This window comes from Colletes latitarsis, chromosome 6 (assembly GCF_051014445.1).
Source record: "Colletes latitarsis isolate SP2378_abdomen chromosome 6, iyColLati1, whole genome shotgun sequence".
Lineage (NCBI taxonomy): Eukaryota > Metazoa > Arthropoda > Insecta > Hymenoptera > Colletidae > Colletes > Colletes latitarsis.
Window position 1 is genome coordinate 20803579 of NC_135139.1, and position 22006 is coordinate 20825584.

A 22006-nucleotide genomic window follows, 5' to 3' on the forward strand; every position below is an offset into this window, starting at 1 on the left:
AAAAGCATCTTTTGAAAATTTAGTACACGAACAATGAAATTACGTACGACCCGCGATATGGTAGCAAAATGGAAATTGGCCCAGGGACCTAAACGCGTTTCACACGTCCGAGCGAGACTGTGGTAGGATAAGGACCAATGTCGAATCGCGCCCAGGGATCTTATTTAACTATTCGGCTATTCCAACTCGACCAGTCCAGGCAACGCCAACAATTCGCTCCAATGGGATCCACAAATCCTCGAAACCGTTCTAAGCATAACGCAAACCGCACCTAGAGATAACGAGCTCCTCTCAGCAAGAATCCAAGTTCAACGAGGCGAGATAAGGTGTCACCCAAACCCGATACCGAGAATCACTCGGGCTTGACGGAAATCGCCGGACCAGAAACTACACAATAGCGATATAATTCAACAGAAATTCAAAAGAGGGTCCAAGCAGTCTTTCTTCGCGACAATCAACGCAACTTACGATCGGTAAACACAATTTGATGGGGATGACCAAAGAAAAATATTAAGGGCTCTAACACTTCGATTTGTAAAAGTAGAGATTTAAAACATTCTCCATTTTATAATATAAATTATTTAGAAGATTCGAAGTACTGCCATTACAGAGCCCATTGTGCCAAGGTTAAAGATAAGAAAATTTATTTTCTTGCAAAATCGAAACAGACAATCGTACCGCATGTTCTTTATCTGACATTTATCTTTATCCTGTTTGCAGTGGGACTAAAGAATTCATAAAAACAGCATTCGTAATGTTTGTCATGCAGAATATCTTTATTGGATCGAAATAACGAATCCAGAGAGTGGTAGAAATTTACTGTGCTATGGCGCATGTGTCAACTATGGCTTACACTTATCAACGACGTAGAAGAAAAAAAGGTATCTTCTTAGACATCTGATATAAAAAAACACCACATCCTCATCAAACGGAACTAACGAAGCTCGTGAAGTATTCAAAATTGAACATCCCAGACTCAAAAGATATTCCTATTTAGCATTTCTTGCTTCGTCCAAAATGAACGTTACCTGGTCACCTAAACGCTATCCGGGTTATTTGTCTTGGGTCCAAACAATGCCATTCGCTCCAATGGGATCCAGGAATCCTCGAAACCGTTCGAAGCAAAACACGAACCGCACCTGGGAAGCTGTTCCCAACAGGAATCCAAGTTCAACGAGGCGAGATAAGGTGTCACCCGAACCCGACACCGCGAATCGCTGATGTCTGACGGGATTCGCCGGACCAGAAACCGTGTTGGCCAGGGTCGCCAGGAATTGCACGCACGGTACCCTCTTCCCGTGGAATCCCGTGGAAGTCCCGAAACGGCGCCTGCGTCGCGCTACGGACTGACCCACCGGTTCACCGGATGGCAAAACGACGACGAGGATGTTCTCGCGATCGCGGAGCCAGCTCGACGGGGCAACGACGACGAGGCTCGAGCAGCTGCCGGGCTGCAGGGCAACTGGTACCGTACTGGTACCAGTCGGTCAGGCGTACGGCACTCTTAGTACGCGGACACCGAGCATACTGGACAGGTTGTGGCGTCGCGCGGCGTGGACGGTCAGGTGATACGCGACCGCGACGAACACACGGACAACACTGTGGGCCCGGCTTAAGGCTTTCTAACCGCAGCCTCCGCGCGACACCGTGGCGGCCAGGCATCGCCGAAGAAATCGCTCCTCCACCTCCGCGTCAGCCACGGCCTCCGCGGGCCTCTCCTTCTCCGCTGGTCCCCCTCCTCCTCCACCTCCTGCCACCCTCCCTCTCCTCTTTTAAGACTCCTCTTCACCGGAGACGTAGACTAGCAGGAATCTGGCCTCTCGCGCCAGAGGACTCCAGCGATGGGAACGATACCGAATTCACCCTTCGTTCGTGGGCCCCTGTGAACTAATTTTATGGTAGGGCAAAGGTCACGCCACAGACGAGGTATACGAGTAGACCTTATACCTTATGGACTTTCGTAGATCGATCTGACTGCCATACCGACCTGAAAATTCGGAGGTCAATTGAGAATCTATTCACTGAATTAGTATTGATGGACAGTCAGCTGCAGTGTGTGCATAAATACATGTCAGTTGACTATGGGAGGGATTGAAAAAGGCAATTCAGTATTATCAAACGGCAGACCGGTGCCCAAAGGAAACTGCCCTTCCATTTACACACAGAAATTTTTTGGCGAAGATAAACAATTTCAAATCATTCTAAAAAAATTATTTTCGACTACGGGAGTCAATTACACTAATTTTTGGTGAAAAATTCTTTCTTGGAAATATAATCTGTGGCCCGAAATGTTTCTGGACTCAAGGTTTAATGAACTTTCAATAGTATTGGAACTCGTCAAACAAACGAAGGGTATTGGAATTAACTTAGATTCGTGAGTATGTATTGGACTCGATTCCATCTCTACTGTTTGTTATCTCCGCATTTGTCGTTTCTCTCGGAACACTCGGCTGTTGGGGCTTTTGTGGGGACTGGAGATTAGAGGGAACTTAAATGGACCGGTCGAGTTGCACCTTTTATGACCGGAGAAGCGGCCGAATTCTTGCTTAAAGAGTCAGAATGTATATTCCGTGAACGAATTTAAACGACATAAAAAGCAAACATAAAATGAAGAGCAGAAATAAATACTGAACCGAAAGTGAGAAGAGAAGCGAAAACAAAAATCATCGTAAACGCTGCTCCGAAATGGGAAGTAACCAGACAATGGCTTGGACACGTAACAGCGATTAGCGTGACAGAAATATTTCAGAAATGCTTGAACTTTCACCTTACCCACATTTTAGTCCCGCAATTAACTTGTCCAGTACAGAGACGTCCAACACATAAACGCCACGTCCCTCGAGGGTAATTAACGCGACGTTAGTGGTCGCACGTAAGTGCACTAAAATCGGTTTCAGCTCAGGTATGTTCATCGACCCGCCTAATCGCCCGGAAAGATCGTCGACGGACTCCGAGAGGCTCTCCGATCGGTCGAAAGCCCTAAAGGACTCTTAACAATGCGACATATTTTCCTTTTTACTCGTCGGTGGTAGTGTTTCGTCTATAAATAACCCTGCGCAGCTCGAAAATGCTTTAGTTTACCACCGTCTGCCTTCGGAATGATGCAGTGCGTTTAATATCAACGAAACTGGAGGAAAATTCTCTGGAAAAGTGGCCAAACGCTGAAAGCATTCGTCAAGGAAATTCCAAATATTAAACTCCTTGGTACCAGAAGGTCTCCCAGTGTTAACATCTTCGAGTATCGAAAATATTACTAAAGATCCGAGCTCTGAGATTCCAGAAGATCCTAGAAACTTGCTAACCATGAAGCACGCGATAGTAACAGTGTTTCTGACGCTAGTCTCCGGTTCGTTCGCGTTGAACCCAAATCGATTTCTCTGGTCTGGAATCCAATCGCCGTTGACAGCACAGGATGCACAGGTGGTAGAGATTGTCAGGTGGCGTCAGCCCGTTTGCGTGGTTCCCGCCGAAGGAGTAAAATCCTGTCTGGAAGGCCTAAGAAAATTCCAGGCCGAATACGAGCGCGTCAGCGGAAAATCCGTTAACGAAGACAGAGGGGAGCGTATCGAACCGATTAATCCAAAATCGAGCATATCGTCCATGGACGAAGAAGGTACCGCTAGACTGATATCTCCGGAAGTCGTCGTTTCTACGCCTTTGGGAGACCCGGAGTCGTCGGAAGACTTTGACGGTTTCTCATCGGAACTTGGAACGAAAACACCAGAGCTGACAGAAGTTTCAGAGGGGAATATTAGAGTAGAGAGATCGTTGGGGTCTGGCGGCGTATCGTCGAAGCCACAGCGGATTTACGTCACCAAGGTCCTGGATTCGCCGATGACTGCCACCCTGGTCGCCCATAATTGTTTACCCGACATTGGCGTGCCGTTGTGCGAGGGTCACCAAAATAACGTCGAACCCGCAAAACCAGTTCCCGATTCCAAGCCCACTTTGAGCATCTCCGTGAATCTTGAACCGACGACCGATCAAGGAACACCGGAAAACGTTTGCGACTCTTCCTTTGGCGGCGCGGTTTACGTGCCGATGATCGAGCAACCGAAACCAGTTCTCGTGATCAGCAAACCCGGCGTCGATCATTCGGTTGTGTTGCAGCCTATCGTGGAAGTCGATGGCAGACCTGTAATCCTTAGTGATCTTCCACCATCTAGGTTATCTACACTCGAAACGCCATTTCAGAATTCTAATCGATCTACAGAAACTGAAGAGCCAGAGGTCTCGAAGAATAATAGCACATCGATTGATCAACCAATTAAGAACAACATCTTTCAAGCGATCCAGAGCTTGGTGAACAGAACAGAGAACTCCGTGATCGTGCAGACTCTTCAAAATCTCTTGCACAAGTCTCACGGTGACGGTCAGAAATCAAATGGATCATCGACGACTCAGACTACTGAGGCTTCCGAGTCAGGTATTCTGGGGAACTTTTTCAGGCCTGGTAATTTATTTCAACGTCGAAAAAGTACCAGCACCACGTCGAAACCAGAGACTGTCGAGGGTGAGTCTGTCAGAGTTCCGATGGAGATCGAGGAAACACCGGCGATCATGGACGTATCGAACAATTCTGGATCGCTTAACATCTTGGATAGCTTGCGGGATAACGTCCATCTGGAATCCGTGGCGAAACCTACGGAACAGCCGGGATTATTCGGCGATCTGTTCGCGAATCCTGTCAGGCCGCGCGAACTTGAGAAACAGGAACAAGATAGCGTTACGGTGTGAAAACGCCAAGTTGTTTGAATCGTTGATTCGTTTAAAAATAGGAGAAAACTTATTTCGAATAGCATAGTTTCGCTTTTTACAATTTATTCATTTAGTATATCATGTAAGTAAAACGTATTTCATGTTGTATTTTATTGAAAACCCCTCTATAACAAATAATGAAATTATGAAGACAGAAAGTACTCTTAACCATCTACAACCTGCAACTTAATGTTATTCTACCTTAGTATTTTAATGTACATATCACATACATGTAATTGATGTTCGCGACAAAGAGGAATTTCGATCGATTCCGAAGAAATCTCTTCGCGCAATAGGAGACACAACGTTTGTTCCAACGTCGCAAACGCGGGGGTGTCCGATTGATAGAACGACATTGGCGAGCCACGTGATTCGGATTGGACCAATCGGATGTCCTCGTGCCCGTGACGTCGGAAGAAGTTTTCTACCTTCCATTGTACATTGTTTTGTGTCCTGAGATCAATGAAAACGTCTCGAGTCGAACGTTTCCGAGCGGCGAGGACGTCGGTCGATTCGGGACGAAAATAATTCGCGAGCAATCGAAGCGAGCGCGATAACGGTAATTACTTATTCGGATTCGTGGAATTCGATCTGGAACGCGGAACAGATATTTCTGTTCGCCCGGAAGAAGGAAAGCACGGACGATTTATCGCAGTGTTTCTCAAACTGTAGTCCGTGAACTCCGGAGTCGGGAAAATTTTATTCTTGAACCTCGCTTCCATCGAAGTTGTTTCTGGTAACAGTTTTCTTTTCCTCGTCGAGTCTGCGCGTCGAAAAATATTTTTTAACTTAGTTTCCAACTTAAGTTAAATGGTTTCTTTGAATTTAAATGCAACGATTTTTACTAGTATTTCTGCGATCGTTTCGTAGGGAAATATCTAAAATATAGTACGAATCCTTACAGTGTAATTAGCAAATACAGGTATCTGAAAATTTTGGACCCGTGTATTGGAAAAATGATAATTTATTTCGACTCGGTATCGATTGATAATTTTCCTTTGTTAAAGGAAAAAGGAAGATTTGAGAAGCACTGATTGATCGGAATAAGAAATCGAGTCGAGACGTTTTTCCGTGCTTCGATGGGATTGGAGAACGGTAGAAGTGGGGGATGAAGGAGAGGAAAGCGAGAAAAGAGGAACGAAGCGAACGTCGTCGTAAGCGCGCCATCGGCTTTAACCCTACCACTTTTCAATCTGTCAGCTTGTCCTCGTTGAAAAATTTCGTTCCAAATTTCAAACAGGATCGAAGACGCGGCGAACCTGACAAATTCTTCGAATCTGTTTACTATATTACTGCTTTCATCGCGGCGAAGCTCCTTTGGCAAGGTAACACTGTTTATATTTTCCCAGGCACGATCGTTGTCGTTTCGCGTGTTTGCTCCAACCCTTCCGCAAGCCGTACAGCAAACGACGTTTGACTCCTCTCAGTGTTTCATGACTTTTAAGTGGTTCGTCTAGTTTGAAGATAGAACAAATTGATTCAACAACTTCTAAATCGTTTTCGTAGAAAGCACAAAAATGGAGAAGCTGGAATATTTCCACAGAAGATTCCCATGTTACTTAACTATACGTTTTATTTCCACCGTTGGATGGAGTAGTTCTCGCTAATGACAACGTCTAAGACAGTTTCGGTACCGCGAACGTATCGCGTCGTTTCCCAACGAGCGTCAGGCCGCGAATTTACACGCGACCGAATGTAAACGCACTTCGTTGCCATTTCGGAATCCCAACTATGCGTGTCCGACAAGTAATTTAAAAGTTATATTAGTTTCGCCGGTGGACCGCGAAACTCCCGTCCGACAAAGCGTCGAGCCCTCGTGTGGCTCGATTTTTAATCACGGTGGCCCGTTCCGGACCATGTGTTCGAAGTACCAGCGTAATATGTAACGAGACGCGAAACAAACGCTTGCTTCTCGACGAACGGTACTTTCGACGCTTCTACAGTGGAGCCTTGTTTATCCGACCAGCCAGCGATTCGAAGGCTCTATTATTCGACCGTCGAATAACACGTTCTTCCAGAACAGGGCTCGGCACATCGTGGCCCGCGGGCCGGACCTGGCCCCCGCCCCCCCTCCGACTATTATTGTACGACCCGAAAAGCAAGAATAATTTTAACGTTAGTCAAAATCACGAAATTACTGTCTCTATGCGCATAAAATAGTAAAGCAGAGGAAACCAATTTAGCCACATGGGGTTACCTTCACCTTAACGACAATTATTTCATCTATCACTATTTTATTGGTTTAATTACGATTTTTTCATACAGCATTGGTGAACGTTGCTTTAACCACCTTTGTATAAACGTTTTATATTAGCGTATGGTAGGGCGTATTATCGCGTGTGATCGTTTGGGGTTACTTACTGACGTGAAACGTAAACGCGCTAGTTTTTTTACTTAGCATACAAATGTCGTATAATATCTTAAATCATAATGTTTTGAAAAGGATCGACGAAGAAACGATCCACATCACACTGTTCGAATCTCACAACTCGATCACTGCACAAAATATTTCAATCACTTGGATGTTCGAGCATTTGAATAGAGAGCAGTTCGACGAGAAATCCTAATCCTAATCCTAGTTCTTACATAGTTTTTCAAGAAAAATGTCCCTCGTTTCTCTCAGTCCATTCGAGACGAGAGCGACTCCAAATAATTTCAATACTTCTTCTTCTTCGCTGATTCCTTCGACAATCTTTTCCGCGACGTCGCTTTCAAGTTAACGAATTCGTCCATCTTTTCACGAACAGTGCCTTTCATTGGCCAGCTCTTCGTCCTACGATTCGGAATCGCGGAATAACTTTCGGAACGAACGATACCGCGTCCATAAAAAACATCCTCAACTTGTCAGGAATCGACTTCTCGATCTCAGAGTTTCCCTCGAGCTTTCTGAATCGTCGAACGAACGATTTACCACCGACTCCTCGATTCTTCGTTTCGTCTAGCATCAATTGGTTCTCTCAGCCTTATATCTCTCTTCCTTCTAAATTCTTCCTCGATCGCCTGCTCCTCTGTCAGCAGATCGTTCGATCCGTTCACGATTCCGCGATCCTCTGTCCGCGTATCGAGTAATGGTTTCAAAAAGTGCTTGGAATCGTCGTGATTCCCTGGCTCGTCGACAGCCATCTTCTTGCGATCTACGCGATTCGTCGCGATCGACGTCCTCGGCGATTTAACGAGCGGAGGCGCTGGAATCGCGTCCAGATTCTCGTTTTTATCGTCCGTACTCGACTTCTTACGATCCACGACGGTCATTTCTCGCCGACGATCGGCTTTGTTGGGAATTTTCCATCTGGAATGGCCGCGGGACTTCTTCCTCGGTCGCGATTCCATTTCATTTCCCCGATCCTCGGCGATCCCGTTCCTCGACCACGCGTCGCTCGGAATTCTAGGATGATCGCGGCTCGTGTTCTCGATACTCGCCGTGGCGTAAGACTTTGGCGATTCGTTGTGCTCGATTTCCCCGATTATCCTCCTCTCTGTGCCCGTCGATGCCGCAGGTTTCGACCAGCTGCCACGAATGGGTCCCCTCGATGACGATCCGTTCGAGACGTTCGTATTGGCGACGATCGCGTTCGGCATCGTTTCCTTCGTCGTCGCTGCCCTCATAAGCTCGTCCGTGCGGCCGTGAGACGTTTTGTTGATCGCAGCTTCCGCAGAAATGGCCGTACGATGCTTCTTCTGAAACGAAAACGCGAGTTCGATTGTACCACCGCTGGACTTCGGGAAAAGTAATCGTCTGACATCTTGCTGGATGATTTTTGGCACAAGCACAGGATGGTTTCTCTTAACAAGGTTTAAACACGAACTTAATTACCGTATAATTTTATCGTAACAACGTGTACGGTCCTCTGAAGTTTTCGAAAATTAACCGAGTGAATATTCCGTAGGTTAAAAAGGAAAATTCAGACGAGAGACGGCTAGAATATTATCGAAGAAAACGCGAAAATAGAAGAAGTAGACGTCTCGATACAAAGTATAGAAAATTCTATGGAAGGTTATGAAAGAGGAATTCTATTGAAAAGAAAATTCCGGAGTTGATGTGAATATTGGAGGAAACCTTAATTCCGAAGAAATTAGAAGTCCCCTTAGAAACTGATGAAAGAAATACTTTATTCGATAAAAGTAGGGAAATAAACATGCTGCAAATAGGGTCCGGAACACTGCTGAAGGAAATTAAAGAGTTCTCCGTAGCATTGAAAAGAGGATTGGGCAGGAATATTTCTTGAGAATAAATTCTTAATTCGAGAAAAAGCTCAGTTACTCACGTTGCGTGCATTCGACGAAACGTGGTTTCCAAGTCGCGTCTTCATGCGCAACCATTGGTCGTGGGTCACTTCCGGAAAGACAAACGGTGGATTTTTCACACCCTTCACCGCGAAGGGATAAAATCTCTCCACTCCCACGATTTTGTCCAGAGCAATTCCCTCGCAAAGTGGCATCAAAAAATGCAACCTGTCGAACGATTTAAAAAAATGCATTATATTATTCTTCCAATTTTTATTACCGTGCAATATTTTCCAAAATTTGTTATATAGTATTTGTAAATACTGATGGTGTACCATCTTTTTACTAACGCGATAAGACTGTATATATAATTTGGACTTCGTTTTATTATTTAATACCACGTGCACAGATAGTTATTAAATTTTTTTTATTTCGTATGTCGCCAACCTTCCTATCGCCAAGTTTGTCTTGTTGTGCTTGGCAATTTACTTTTCTGTATTTTCTTTTGTCGCGTTAGACTTTGATCGACGACATTTAAAAATAACTTCTCGCGATCGCTGCTTTCAATATGTTTACTATATTAAGCTGTCTTCCTCCTAATTACACGTGACTGTTCCAAGTTTCAGTATGAAAGCAACATAAATCAAATTAATTTCAACCTCTATGAGAGAATGTTTCTCTAGCTTTCAAATTTGAATAACGAAGGCGCTACTATTGTGAGCTTCTGCCTCTACCGAGTGAAAATAAATCGGGGAAAGATTGAAAATCATACCTGTCGTGTCGAATAGGTGGTATGCAACCCTCGAAGGTGTAAACTATGACTCGTGTCATCGAAGAAGCGTCGACGTTTTTGGCCCTCGGGCGTGACTCCGTAAGTTCGTCAAGCTTCGCGTTCAAATCTCTCTTTTCTCGAGCTGTCGTCAAATCCGTAGAGTCCTCGTCCTCGTCCAGCATCCTGCGAACGCCATTTCTTAAGTTTAAAAGCAAATCGTGGCCAATCGTGACTCAAACATGCGTATTTTTATCCACGTAAAAATTTCGACAAACTGTCCAGGAGCAAAAAATAAATTAAAAGGGACATCGTTATCCTAATTTTCTAACGGTGGTAGAAACTCACCATTTAACGTCGCAGGTCGGCAGGTTCTCGTCCACGAAGAGACACTCGTAAGTCGTGGACGCTGATGGAGCCTTCGGGGTTAAAGTGTTGGCTAAACTGTTTCTTCTCGAGGAATGTTCTTTGCCGTGCGGGAAAGATTGACTCGTCGGAAGCATCAGGACCAGCAGGAGCACAAAGACCCCGGCAAAATTGTTCCTCATTGTTCCCATTGTCCGCAAAAGACTCCCTCGCGTCTGCGAAAAGTTCTGCAACGTCAGTGATCATTCGCAATAGCATTACCGTTGGCTCCCAGCAATTGTTAGCAGGGCTGATTATTTAGCAAGTCGAGTCCTCCTTCGCCATCACAACGGAAATTTTATTACTAACAACGAACGCAAACGTCTTGCAAACCGGTCCCAAACCTCGTAGGATTTAACGTCCAAAAACTCGTTGGCGCGGGATTAACCCTAATCCTATTAGAATGTGGCTTCGGGTCACGGAGCAAGTTTGAATAACTGCAGGGTATGCAAGTAAAACGTAGCATCGACATTTTATGTATCTCATAACTTGATGGTACATTTTATTCGCAGACTCCACGGTTACATAAATTTTAAGAAATAGTCACAATGGTTTGATAATACAACGAAATTGATGTTTCAAATTTAAAGTTCGAGCGATTTTTCGACCGACGTTCGTATCGATCGCCTTTTATCGGTAGCCATAAAATGCCGCGAGTTTCACCGTCGGTGGAGCTGGAAGAAAATCTGGGAGGATCTTTCGATATTTCCGCCAGTAACGCGATGACGAGAATAAGAAGACGCCTTGAGCAAAAAGTCGGTTGAATTACGAGTGCACTCCATGAACGTTAGGTCAAAAGGGAGCTTCATTGCGAAACGAAGGCCACTTGGTGGCTGCCAAAGGAGCCCTTAAAAGGCACGGACCCTTCCAAGCCTGTCTTCGTCCAATATTTACTTCCGTGGTTTATCAAAGACGAGAACGGGGAGGAATTCGAATTCTCCTCGCGGAAAAATATGATGGCGACGCGTCTTTGTCTTCGCGAAATTCCGTGGGGAACGATAATACGTACGGTAAATTGAAAATTGCCTCGTAGAAAAATATAATAACCATTATTTATCGATTCTGCAAACTTAAAAGTTTATTAAAAATTGCTTTTATTGCTAATCCGAGGCAAGGTCCAATTTCCAAGGAGGTCATTAGCTCCAAGGGGACGCGGTTATGGTCGTTACGCGCGGAAACGCGCGAGGAACGAGCAAAGAAAATGGTGTCGCGTTCAGGACTGATTTTAATTCCGTCCCGAAATTAAAAGGCGCGCTTTTCGCTCGAATGTTCTGCGCGTAGCAGCAACCGACCCGGTAATCTTTTCGAGATCAAAGAACCTCGAAGATCCGAAAGAACCTCGTTACGGGAAGATGGCAGGCTTGCGAAAATTCCCTCATAAATCGTAACGCGGCGACGGCGGCGGAGGATGGCTGCCGGGGACGGTGACGAGCTCAGGGTCAAATGCGGACCGACAAATCCCCTGGAGATCTCGGGTGTCGAGCAACTTCCACGAGAAAATATTTTTGAATGCCCGGAACGCCAACTATTTTCAATGGCCGACGCGTTCGGCCTGTTTCTTACCCGATTCCCAGAGCAAAAAGATGAAAAGATGTCGTGTACGGGATCCACGGCGAGGATTGCAAATTAAAATGGGGATTTCTCGACAAATTGTCAGTCGATACTAGCAGTTTTTATTTTGCGAAAGAGTTAGGCAAAGTTGACACAGACCGAATTATAACCATTTTGTTTTTTAAGTTTTTCTGAAGAATAATAGAGATACTTTTATATATCGTGGCAGTTAACGCGTTAAAGGGGTCCTCGTCGCCTTCTATATTTTCTGAACGGGACGTCATATGCCCCCAGTGATCGTTGTTCTAAATACTATACTACCGAATAAGCTCGAAAGCCCGACACTTTCGGCTCTTAATAATTCGCGATGCGTCAAACAAAGTTAATTCAGCGTGGAGAAACGATCAGATCGTATTAAAATTCGGAACGTTACGGTCGCGGCCGCGATTATTTAACGTTCCGGGGTCGGCCGTGATTAATAGAAATCGGCACCGCGCGACCAACAGAAGCGGGAAATAAATTAGGGATCGTCGTCGATTAGTTTCGCCGGGACGATTTCCAATCGGGCAGGTCACGAACGCGGACCTTTAATTATTTATTATATAACGCACAGGGAAGGGAAAGGGGGGGAGGGGAGAACGCATCGTCGATGCTTTATTAATTCCGGCAATTAAACTGCGAGCGGGACACAATGTTTAAATAAATGCGGGCTAGACGATACGCTAATGTAATGACACCGCTAATAGCGGGTTAACAATGATAATTCGCCCGTTATCGCGGCACGAAGTGGTACAGCGTAGATAGATCGTAGGAAAATGGGCGGAAAACAAACCGACGACGCCCGATGTTGCCCCCCTTGAATCGTTTACGCGACGCCGACCGATCGGTTTGATCGATGACCGCGCGATCGTTTTCGTTACTGGGTCGAATCGAATAAAACGCTGGACGCGCGAACGCAACGATCTCGGCTCTGAATAAAAATTTATATTCGTATTAATTCGAAGGAAAAAGAGGAAAAGTTGTAGGAAATTTCTTTTTTAATATATACAGCTTCATATTTTCTCGTACGCAGAGTGTTCCGATGATAAATGAAATCTGCAACTATGGTTATGGTAAAACGATATCGGTTGTATTCAGGTGAAGCAATACTAGCTCGAAACACGATAGCTCGTTTGCGAATAAAAAGAATTCGATCGACTGTCCGATCCGAAGTTCGAAAAACTACGTTTCTTAAACGTCATGTTCATTACTCCCGGAGTAGAATAATTTCGAGCCACGGTACAGCTATCCGTAATCGTTAATGACAATGTAGTCAGCCATAAAACCGTAGCACCGTAACAAATGGCATAATCTATATTCAATTACAATCTATTAGCTACAAATCTACATGTCTGTTGCAATTACACGCTACTCTTCCGCGCTATGTATTGTTAAATTTTAATCAACTGCAATCTCCCGATTTATGTATCCACAAGTGGGCAATTTCATCACTTTTATTTTAATTGTTCCACATGTTAAAATAATACTACAGCGATGAATATCGAAATTGTATTTGAGGTCTTTTCATTTGTTTGTAGCGTGATATTATTAACTATCTATTGCTCGAGTTAAACTTTGCCCGTCTCGATATATACGCTCGGTGACAAGATTCGTTCCGTCCAAAGCCACAAAATCGGGGGCCTCTGTATTTATCCGCGAGAATCCTGTTTCGTCGACGTTAAGAAATCCACTCGCGATTTACGGTGGAGAACGATACGCGATTTATTTATCGAGAGGACCACGTTGACACGAAGAAACCCGATGACCGATATCGAGGCGATCCGTGGACCGAGCTACTCGATACGAAAATAATTTACACGTGAGGAGAGAAAGGCCGACACGTGACCGAGTAACAGTATCGTTACCGTACTGGTTAGTTGCATATGACATAATGATACTGTTTACCAACCGGTGCGGAACAATCATTGTTTTCGATTGTGCCGATCGATCGACGGAACCGTTCCTTGTCCGTCTTCCTCTTCGTTCGAGACCTCCTCAACCCCTTGTTTTGCGTTTAATTCGCGATTACCCGAACCCATAATCGGGCACTAAATTTCTCAGACACCGAAACAAAGACATGACATTTTAAAGGGTAATATAGAATATAATTACAGTCGAAAATTAACACACACTCGTTGGGTTAAACGCTACAGCCATTTTCCGATAAATTAAGCAGATAATAATGTATTCTCTGTGTTGGTGGAAGTTTAAAATTCTATTACAGAAAAGGTGTTTGCGTAAATAAATTTCGGGAACAATCATAGAAGTAACGAATAAGGAAGCGAATCGACACCCCCGATTGCCATTTCCAGGCTCGAGTCGATAATCGTCGCAAATTTTCGTGGAACGGCGACCACTTAGAGCCCTTTTCAGAGCCAGCAACGTCGCAATCGACGCGACGACGGCATCGCCAGAGGCAAAAATCGGTAGCGGACTGGCAAGAACGACCTGCCGTCCTATCTGACGGGGATATTCCTCGAATAACAAGCGCGTGTTTACCCGCGAGCCGCGAACTCGAGGGGCAAGCGTCGCGACGACGATAAAACGAAGACTCGTATTAATAGGTCTGCATTATTTAGATACAAACGGTCGGGCGCTATCGAACGTTCGCTGAAACGCGAATTGGATTCGCCTTAATCGGCCGCGTTCTGGATCGTGAGTACAGAATAGTAAGTTCAGAGCCGTGACAGGAGTGCACTGACTTTGAATCAATAAAGAGTAACTCGGTTCACGTTCGAATTCAATTGCCGGCGGACTCGGGGACTTTGTTGAATAGAGAAACGCGCCCGAGAATGGCGGGTTACTGCGGGAATTGAAATTGGACCGATTACTTCCTCGAAGACGCTTCTCGTGGAGCATTTGTCGTAGTCCTGCGGATGAAGCTACTACGTGGCGATTTTATCAAAAGTTTCCCCGCTCCTATGTTCGCTTTTTCGGCCGTAACCTCCGCGCTATCGACAGGAACAGGAAAGATTCGGCCTGGGTGGGCGAGACACGGCTCGACTCCGCCCTCGGTGGCGCATCTTGGTATAGTTAAACAGTACATTGAAACGTCGATTATAAAAATCGATCGGGAGACAAATCTTTCTTCTAAAATGAATATTTGAGAGGCATCTTAACTTTGTCGGGCAGTCAACGCGTTGACGCAGTTTTCCCTGTGAGGAAGCTTCCCATCGAGCGACTCGTCAAAGCGTATCAACATTCCCCGGTTGCTTTATCACGTCGAATCACGGACGGGAACAATATTACGGTGTTCAACGTCACCGCAACGACGCGTTCTCCTTAAATCAGGTCCTTCGAATCCCGTCAGCTGCTCAGCGCGCCAAATACCCCATCCCCGTTTCCGCAGAATCGTCGTCGTTTAATCGTCCCAGCCTTCTATCGTCGGTATGTCAAGACTCCTGTGTAGAACAACCAGCCCGTAGAAGATGTGCACGCAAGCAGGATTTCACGGTGCGATACATGCGCGTCTCGTAGCTCTCTGACAGATTGCTGCATGTCACCTTACATCATTGCCACCGCGTTGCCGTAATAATGGCATTATTAACGACGACTATATCGACGCCCAGTAACCTCCGTCTGGCGATCGATTATTGTAATTGCGTTAATAATACTGGCTACCGTTTATTGGCAGTTCCCGACGACAGGGCGGCCCGAGACATTCGCGAACCGAGTCTCGACGACGCTGCGGAATATTTCGTCGCCTTCGATCGTATAGTTTTCGATTTGGATGATTTTTTGGCAGGGAACTATTGCGCACACAGGAGACAAAACACGGAAACTAGGATAAAATCGTTTATAACGAAGTACGATGCTTGTAAAATTGTGAATGTCAGGGGGTTAATAGGGCATCCTGGACTATTCGGGGTGAAATGTTTGCATATAGCGGGGTACTACTGTATCGCGCGTACTGAACTTGATCTCGTCTCAAATTCCAACAGAAGCCGCTTCGAAAGACGGTGGGCAGGAGCACGTCGAAGAAACTAGTTGACGTCAATGATAACTAAAACGCAACCAGGCCGAAGCGGCATCGTTAATAAACAATCCAGTAATAGCAACAAGATCAGTAGTAGTAGCAATAACGGCGCGAGTAGTACTAGGGTCACGGGAGTGCGATCAGAACGCGGACAAGACGGCCAGTCCGAGAAAAGCGACAGAGAGGACGGGTTATCGACACGACATACTATTTATAAGCACGCCCACGGACCATTAAAAATACGTCGCGACGCGATGCAATTATATCAGACGGTGCCATTCGGATATAAACAAATGGCGACCGCGAGGCGTGCAACTAGAAACGAGAAACGGAGCGTGTAATAAAACGGAGATGAAATGCTTTTCGATAGACAGAAATCGTAGGAGATAAATACCAAACGATGGATACTTAATACTTAATACACGAGACCATTTCGATGACTAGTTGTACCCACATTCCTCCTACGTGTCATTGGATAGTGGACAAAAGTAATTAAATTACTTAACGCTTAAGTACCACCATATTCTTTCTGTCTTACGCTATAGCAAACTACCATTATTATTATGTTAAATTATTGACGTTATCGTGCCAGGAACGATGGACGATTTACTTAAAAACAATTAAACACGTTTTAAGGAAATCGATTTCCAGAACTGCCCCACCCCCCCTCGCCGTAAGCTATTCACGGGTTAAACGCGAAATCAGATTTTACGAAGTTCTGTTTACAGCGCAACATTCTCTCAGCTTTATACAAATTTAGCGTGTTTTTTCTTTTTTTATTTTGTTCTACGTTTGTTTTCGTTTTTCTTTTTGAAAACGAATACCCCACGCCGCACGAAAGATCCGACGGCGGAACGAAACGGAATAAATTGCGGTTTGATTGAACGCGAAAGCGGACGGCGTTGAAAGAATTTTCAAATTGCTCTTGGTTTCACGTTGAATGAAAACTAAATTGGATCAGCGGAGAGCGGCTGGCTCCGCTCTTAATAGAAATGCAGCGAGGAGGTTAAGGAACACGAACTTTTCCACGAGTCTTATCGAGTGGTTCTCTTTTTTTTCTCTCGGTTTCCTTTTTCCTTCGTTTTTTAATCGGGGCCTCGTGTGCGAGCTTGTCAGTTTGGGGTCAGAAAAATATCGTCGCCGATTTTTATTCCACCCGTAAACCGTCGTCGACGATTTCGCCGCGTTCGCGCTAGAATATTTCGAATCGTTCGATGGAACGTATCGCGTCTACGACGAACTCCACGCGAGTCGACTGTTATCTTTTTTAGGGAACAGATTGACTATCAGTAAATAAACATCGAGCGTCTATTGTATCTCGTTCGAGGGTCAAAGTTTAAGTAGACTTCCAAAGAAATATGAAGAATTTTTGTTTCGTATCGTTGATAAAACACTGGAACAACCAAACCCCTAAAAAAAATAACTGATACAGATTTCCTAGCTTGAAGTTGGGGAAGCTATTAAGATAATTTTATCAGGATGTATATTTACTTTTGTCGAAGTAAGAAAATATGTTACATTGTATACTTTTTGGAAACGTTTTCTCAAATGCTAGTGAAGTTAAGGGACGTGATAAAATTAGGTACTCGACGCTAGTTGTTCCAGTGTTAATGGCGAGTATGCGTTGATGGATAAAGTGCATTTCTGTACGAGATCCACCTGGGAAATAACGCAACTGTCATAGTTTCAGAATTTGTCTGCTGGTCTCGAACCTGGCACTGTAATTGCTCGCGCGAATAATTGATTTGGCAGACGTAAGAACAACAATTCATTGTTTTTAACATTTTTAACCGAGGTTCGGGTTTGGGTAATCGACTTGTCGCGAAAATCGAATTCTCATTAAAAACGTGTACGATCGATAAATAATTTCGAATCTTCTTACCTGATAGATTTCGAGCGACGGGAAAACCAATCTTCGTCGATGCTTTCCACCGTCGGACACGTTAATTCACTACACACGTACGTTCCTTCGCGTCTTCCGAACGAGTGAAGTTCATGCTCAGTGCGGAAATAAATCGTCGAACCAGACCTAGACTACAACGAACGGAAAAAGCGTTTCTTCTCGAAAGACGAATCTTTTTTGTTTCGCGATGTACGAAATATTCGACTACGGATCGACCGTGTTCCAGATCCAGAATCTCAGGATCCAGGATCCTCGGGGTAGTCTGCGCGACGGAAAGGGTAGAAACAGGGGATCGTCAGAGGAAGAGGAGACTGGAGGCGTCGAACGTCCACGATGCTATCGAGCGTACTACTGCCGCGGTTCGACACGCGATATGCCAGTCGAAAGAGATTAGAACAACTGGTTCCAAGTCCCTACCACGAGGATTTCTTGTCTCCGATCTATGTACACCATGCGTCACCGCAATGCCGTCGAAAATAGCGAGTCGGTACGTTCATCGCGTATCTACGAATTTATCTATCCCTCGATCCATCCGACCGATAATATTCTGTGTTTCTCCAGGACTTACAGCGACAAGCTAAAATTCTCGAACTATCTCTAAATCAAACATTTCACAGAAAAGCAGGGCAAAATTTGGGTGGAAAGAATCGCAAACAAATACTCGCGTATCGTTTAAGTTAAGGGTAGTAATAATAGAATATAAAGAAAAGGAACACAGGATTTAAAATGTATCGATTTTTGTACTGAACCTTAAAAAAGAAGTAAGAAATTTGTTTAGAGCGGCGCTCGTCATCGGCTCGACCTTTGAAATTAAACAACGCGAAAGTTAAAAGGTTCGAAACGTCAAATTGAGATTCTCATGGCGACCAGCTACCTAACCCAGACCTTTCACCTTATGGACTTACGTGGCCCAATCTGACTGCCATACTGACCTGAAACTTCCATTAATAAAGGACAAACAAAAAAAGTGCAACCAATGTAAGATGCACAACCAACGAAGAGAGTTGAAAGAATTTTCAATAGAATTTCTCTTCAAATAAAAATAACCTGCCTAGCATAATGGTTAACCAAACACCTGCCTAACTATAAATCTAAATTCGTTTATTATATCAAGAAATAATTCTAAATTCGCAGCCATTAGCTCGGTGTCACCCACGAAGAATAACTTTTCTATCGTGGGTAACACCGATTACCAGGTCTCACCACGAGGAGGTTGCTGCGAGTGGAGACCCGAAGGGAGATAGATGGAATCCAAGTTACATCGATCTCTCTTTTACATCCTTAGAAACTAGATTAGTCATGCCAAGTAATTATTTTGTTTAAAAAGGGATGAAGCTAAATTGTTGGAGACGCGACGCGACGCGATGCTGAACCGTGCAGCAGATCTTCGGATCGAATCGACACTACCCTTGGTAGATTGATTTCTATTTCTAGAAATCGATCTGTCATTGGCAGGCGACTAGATCTTTCGGACAAACTGGACGGCCGATCACATGTTTCGTTCAACGAAACAGTGGTGACCGAAGCAAGAAGCGAGACGAGTCGAGAGAAGCTACTTGTTAAATAATTACTTGGCATACGCAGATACACTAGAGACTTAAAATTAACGTCGAAGCTCAAGTCTAGTCAAGTCGAAGCTAAAATTCGGACGATAGAAGGAAACAAAGTTCCTTGGATGTTGTACCAAGCAATTATATGGTTAAAAAGAGGGATGAAGCTAAATCGTGGGATACGCGACGCGACACGACGCGATGCTGTACCGTGCAGCGGATCCGAGGATCGAACCTACTGCCCTTGCTAACTCGATCTCAACAAGAAAACAGAGAACTGCAACTCCGAATCGAGGTCTCCATTTCTCCAACGCAACCCGCCGGGAGCCCGAAGGACCCGACTTAGGCTGTCTGACAAAGAGAGAGTACCTGAGACAGAGTCGACTTCCGCTGGAAGGTATGCGTTTCCGCAGAATACGGAAACTCCACACCTTCCAGCGAAGTGCCGTTTTCCCTCAATCAAGCTTACCAAGGGAAGGCGATTAGATCTGTAGGACCAGATACACGGCCGATCACATGTTTCAATCAATGAAACAGCGGTGACCGAAGCTAGGAACGAGGGAACGAGAAAACGGGAAGTTACTTACTGAATAATTGCTTGGTAGGACGCGGAAATATGTACAATAAAGAAATCTTCGACGTTAATTTTAAGATTCGCGACGAAGCTTAAATCTAATCGACTTAGAATTATATGTCCCTCGACGGTTGTGGTGTCTACGATGTCCCTGCGAATAATCTGAAACTAAAATTGATACCCATATTAGTGACATACAAAAGTGAGAATCTATAAGATCCTCGATGCTAGACCTACCTAAGGAAATGTACAAAATTTACACATGTTACGAACAAAGTATTCTACCTATACTTGCGTAACGAGAGTATAATGTCGAAGTAAAATAGCAAACGATCGCAAAAATTATCTCAAGAACCATACAAATTTCAACGACGAACAGAAACAAAGATTAAAAATCCAACGCAGAATTGAAAATCCAACGATGAAATCAAAGAATGAAAATACCCAAGAATCAAACAAAATATCTTAGCGAAATAGAACAAGAATAGAAATCTCATTCTAATTAGTAACATCGAAATTCATAAAATAATATACAAACAGAATACATAAAATAATATGCAAACAAAATAGGTACATGATTCAACACAATTATGCCAATTCAAAAAATAAGGCAGAAGTAGAAATAAAGGAAGAAAACATAATAATTAGATAAAACCGGGCAGTAAAACAACACAGAATTATGATCAAACAAATAAAATAAACTGGTCAGTTTTGTGATAATAATATAAATAAGTAAAGTGGGCTTACTACTTGTTGAGCATTAGTTACCATTACCAAGGAAGCAGCACCAGAGGTCCAGCTGTAACATAAGAAACGATTCGTAATTTAGCAAAAGCGTTAGACAGTTCCATAACATTCAATTGGTATCAAACGACAAAATAGAAGTGGGGAGAGCAAGTTTAAATAGTTCTTACCAGTGGTCATCACGGTCCGGCACTGGTCAGTAGTGGTCAGTAGTCGGATCTACGCTGGTCAGCACTGGTCAGTAGTGGTCAGTTCTGGTCAGTCCTGGTCAGTCCTGGTCAGTCCTGGTCACTCCTGGTCCCCCCAGTGGTCACCGCTCCACGAATAGCCTGACTTAGGCCCGCGAGACCCGATCCCCCTGGATGCTCCAGGGGTACTGAAGAATTTGTCCAGCGGTAGTCTTCGAGAGGGGAAGTCGAAGAGTGGGGAGGCAGTGTCAACGTGAAGAGTGAAGAACCGCTTGGTCTAGAGAACAATGCTATTTCGATTGGTCCCACCTCTTGACCATTTCTGGACCTTCACTGGACCACTGACCTCGATGTCAACCTCACTGTTGACCACCAGTGACCAACAGTTAGTCATTGTTGATCATCGACCAATTCAAACCATTACAAAAATTAAAGCCTTCTTACGAGGATCCTCTTACAATTTGATGCATGATCTTTTTAACATTTTGTTCCACTTTGGAAGAGTGTGTTATAAGACACTTTTAGTACAGCGATAGCATTCATCCCACTAACGATAGGTCTATTCTTTACCTCGTTTATATGTAATAGGTATACATGGGTCGGAAAATAAAAATGCCTAAGCAGTTGAGACTCAAAATCGTATGCAGGTTGACACAAATCGGATTTCAGCTGTTTCGAAAGCAAGAAAGAAAGACTCACTGTTATGAATCAATTTATAGATTTATCAAGAGACATATGTATTACCTCCGTATCTGTAGTATTACTCATTTTCTATTCGTTAATTTTTGTTAATACCTGTCTTTTTGTACATCAGTTCGAACAATTGCCATACCGAGCGTATACCTCGTCTGTGGTATAACGCTGTAAAAATACGTTACACGTGTTACTTCCTATCGTACCAGTGACCCAGAGGTCAGTCCAGTCGACTTCCCGGTCGCTTAATCTGAGGTCAAGAGACAGCACGTGTGATATACGTAATGTCGATCGAAGATCGTCGTTTTTAGAGATAAACGAATCGATCGTTCGGCATGCAGGTAGAGAATCGAGACGGTCGAATTTTCAGCACGCTGCGGTTCATATTGGAGAATTTAACGACAAGAAAAAATCAATTTTCGTCGTATCTACCAAATTTACAGCAAAGAAATTGATACTATTTGATACAAGTTTACAACATTTAGAGTTAAAACAAAGTATCTAATCAATTTAGATTCCAGAAGCAATTATTTCTTCGTGTTACGTTGAATGTAAACAAAAATGTGATTCATATTCAGACGATATTTCAAATTTATCGATGCAAAATTAATCCCGATATAGTGTGAAGCTAA

General features: G+C 44.2%; 1 protein-coding gene across 2 annotated transcripts; it reads right to left on the reverse strand.

Annotated features, from left to right (window-relative positions):
- Nucleotides 1–6333: 6333 nt before the first annotated feature.
- LOC143342344 (uncharacterized) lies at nucleotides 6334–18009 on the reverse strand. 2 transcript variants are annotated; one of them, XM_076766118.1, is made up of 5 exons: nucleotides 17605–18009; nucleotides 10100–10332; nucleotides 9755–9937; nucleotides 9024–9210; nucleotides 6334–8436 (listed from the first exon to the last, which is right to left on the reverse strand). In XM_076766118.1, exons 2-5 carry the CDS (start codon nucleotides 10306–10308, stop codon nucleotides 7666–7668), a joined length of 1350 nt encoding a protein of 449 aa, XP_076622233.1. In that variant the 5' UTR covers nucleotides 10309–10332; nucleotides 17605–18009; the 3' UTR covers nucleotides 6334–7665. The 2 variants fall into 2 exon arrangements, with proteins under 2 accessions (XP_076622233.1, XP_076622232.1); XM_076766117.1 differs by having other exon boundaries at nucleotides 10100–10344.
- Between the last annotated feature and the right edge of the window lie 3997 nt (nucleotides 18010–22006).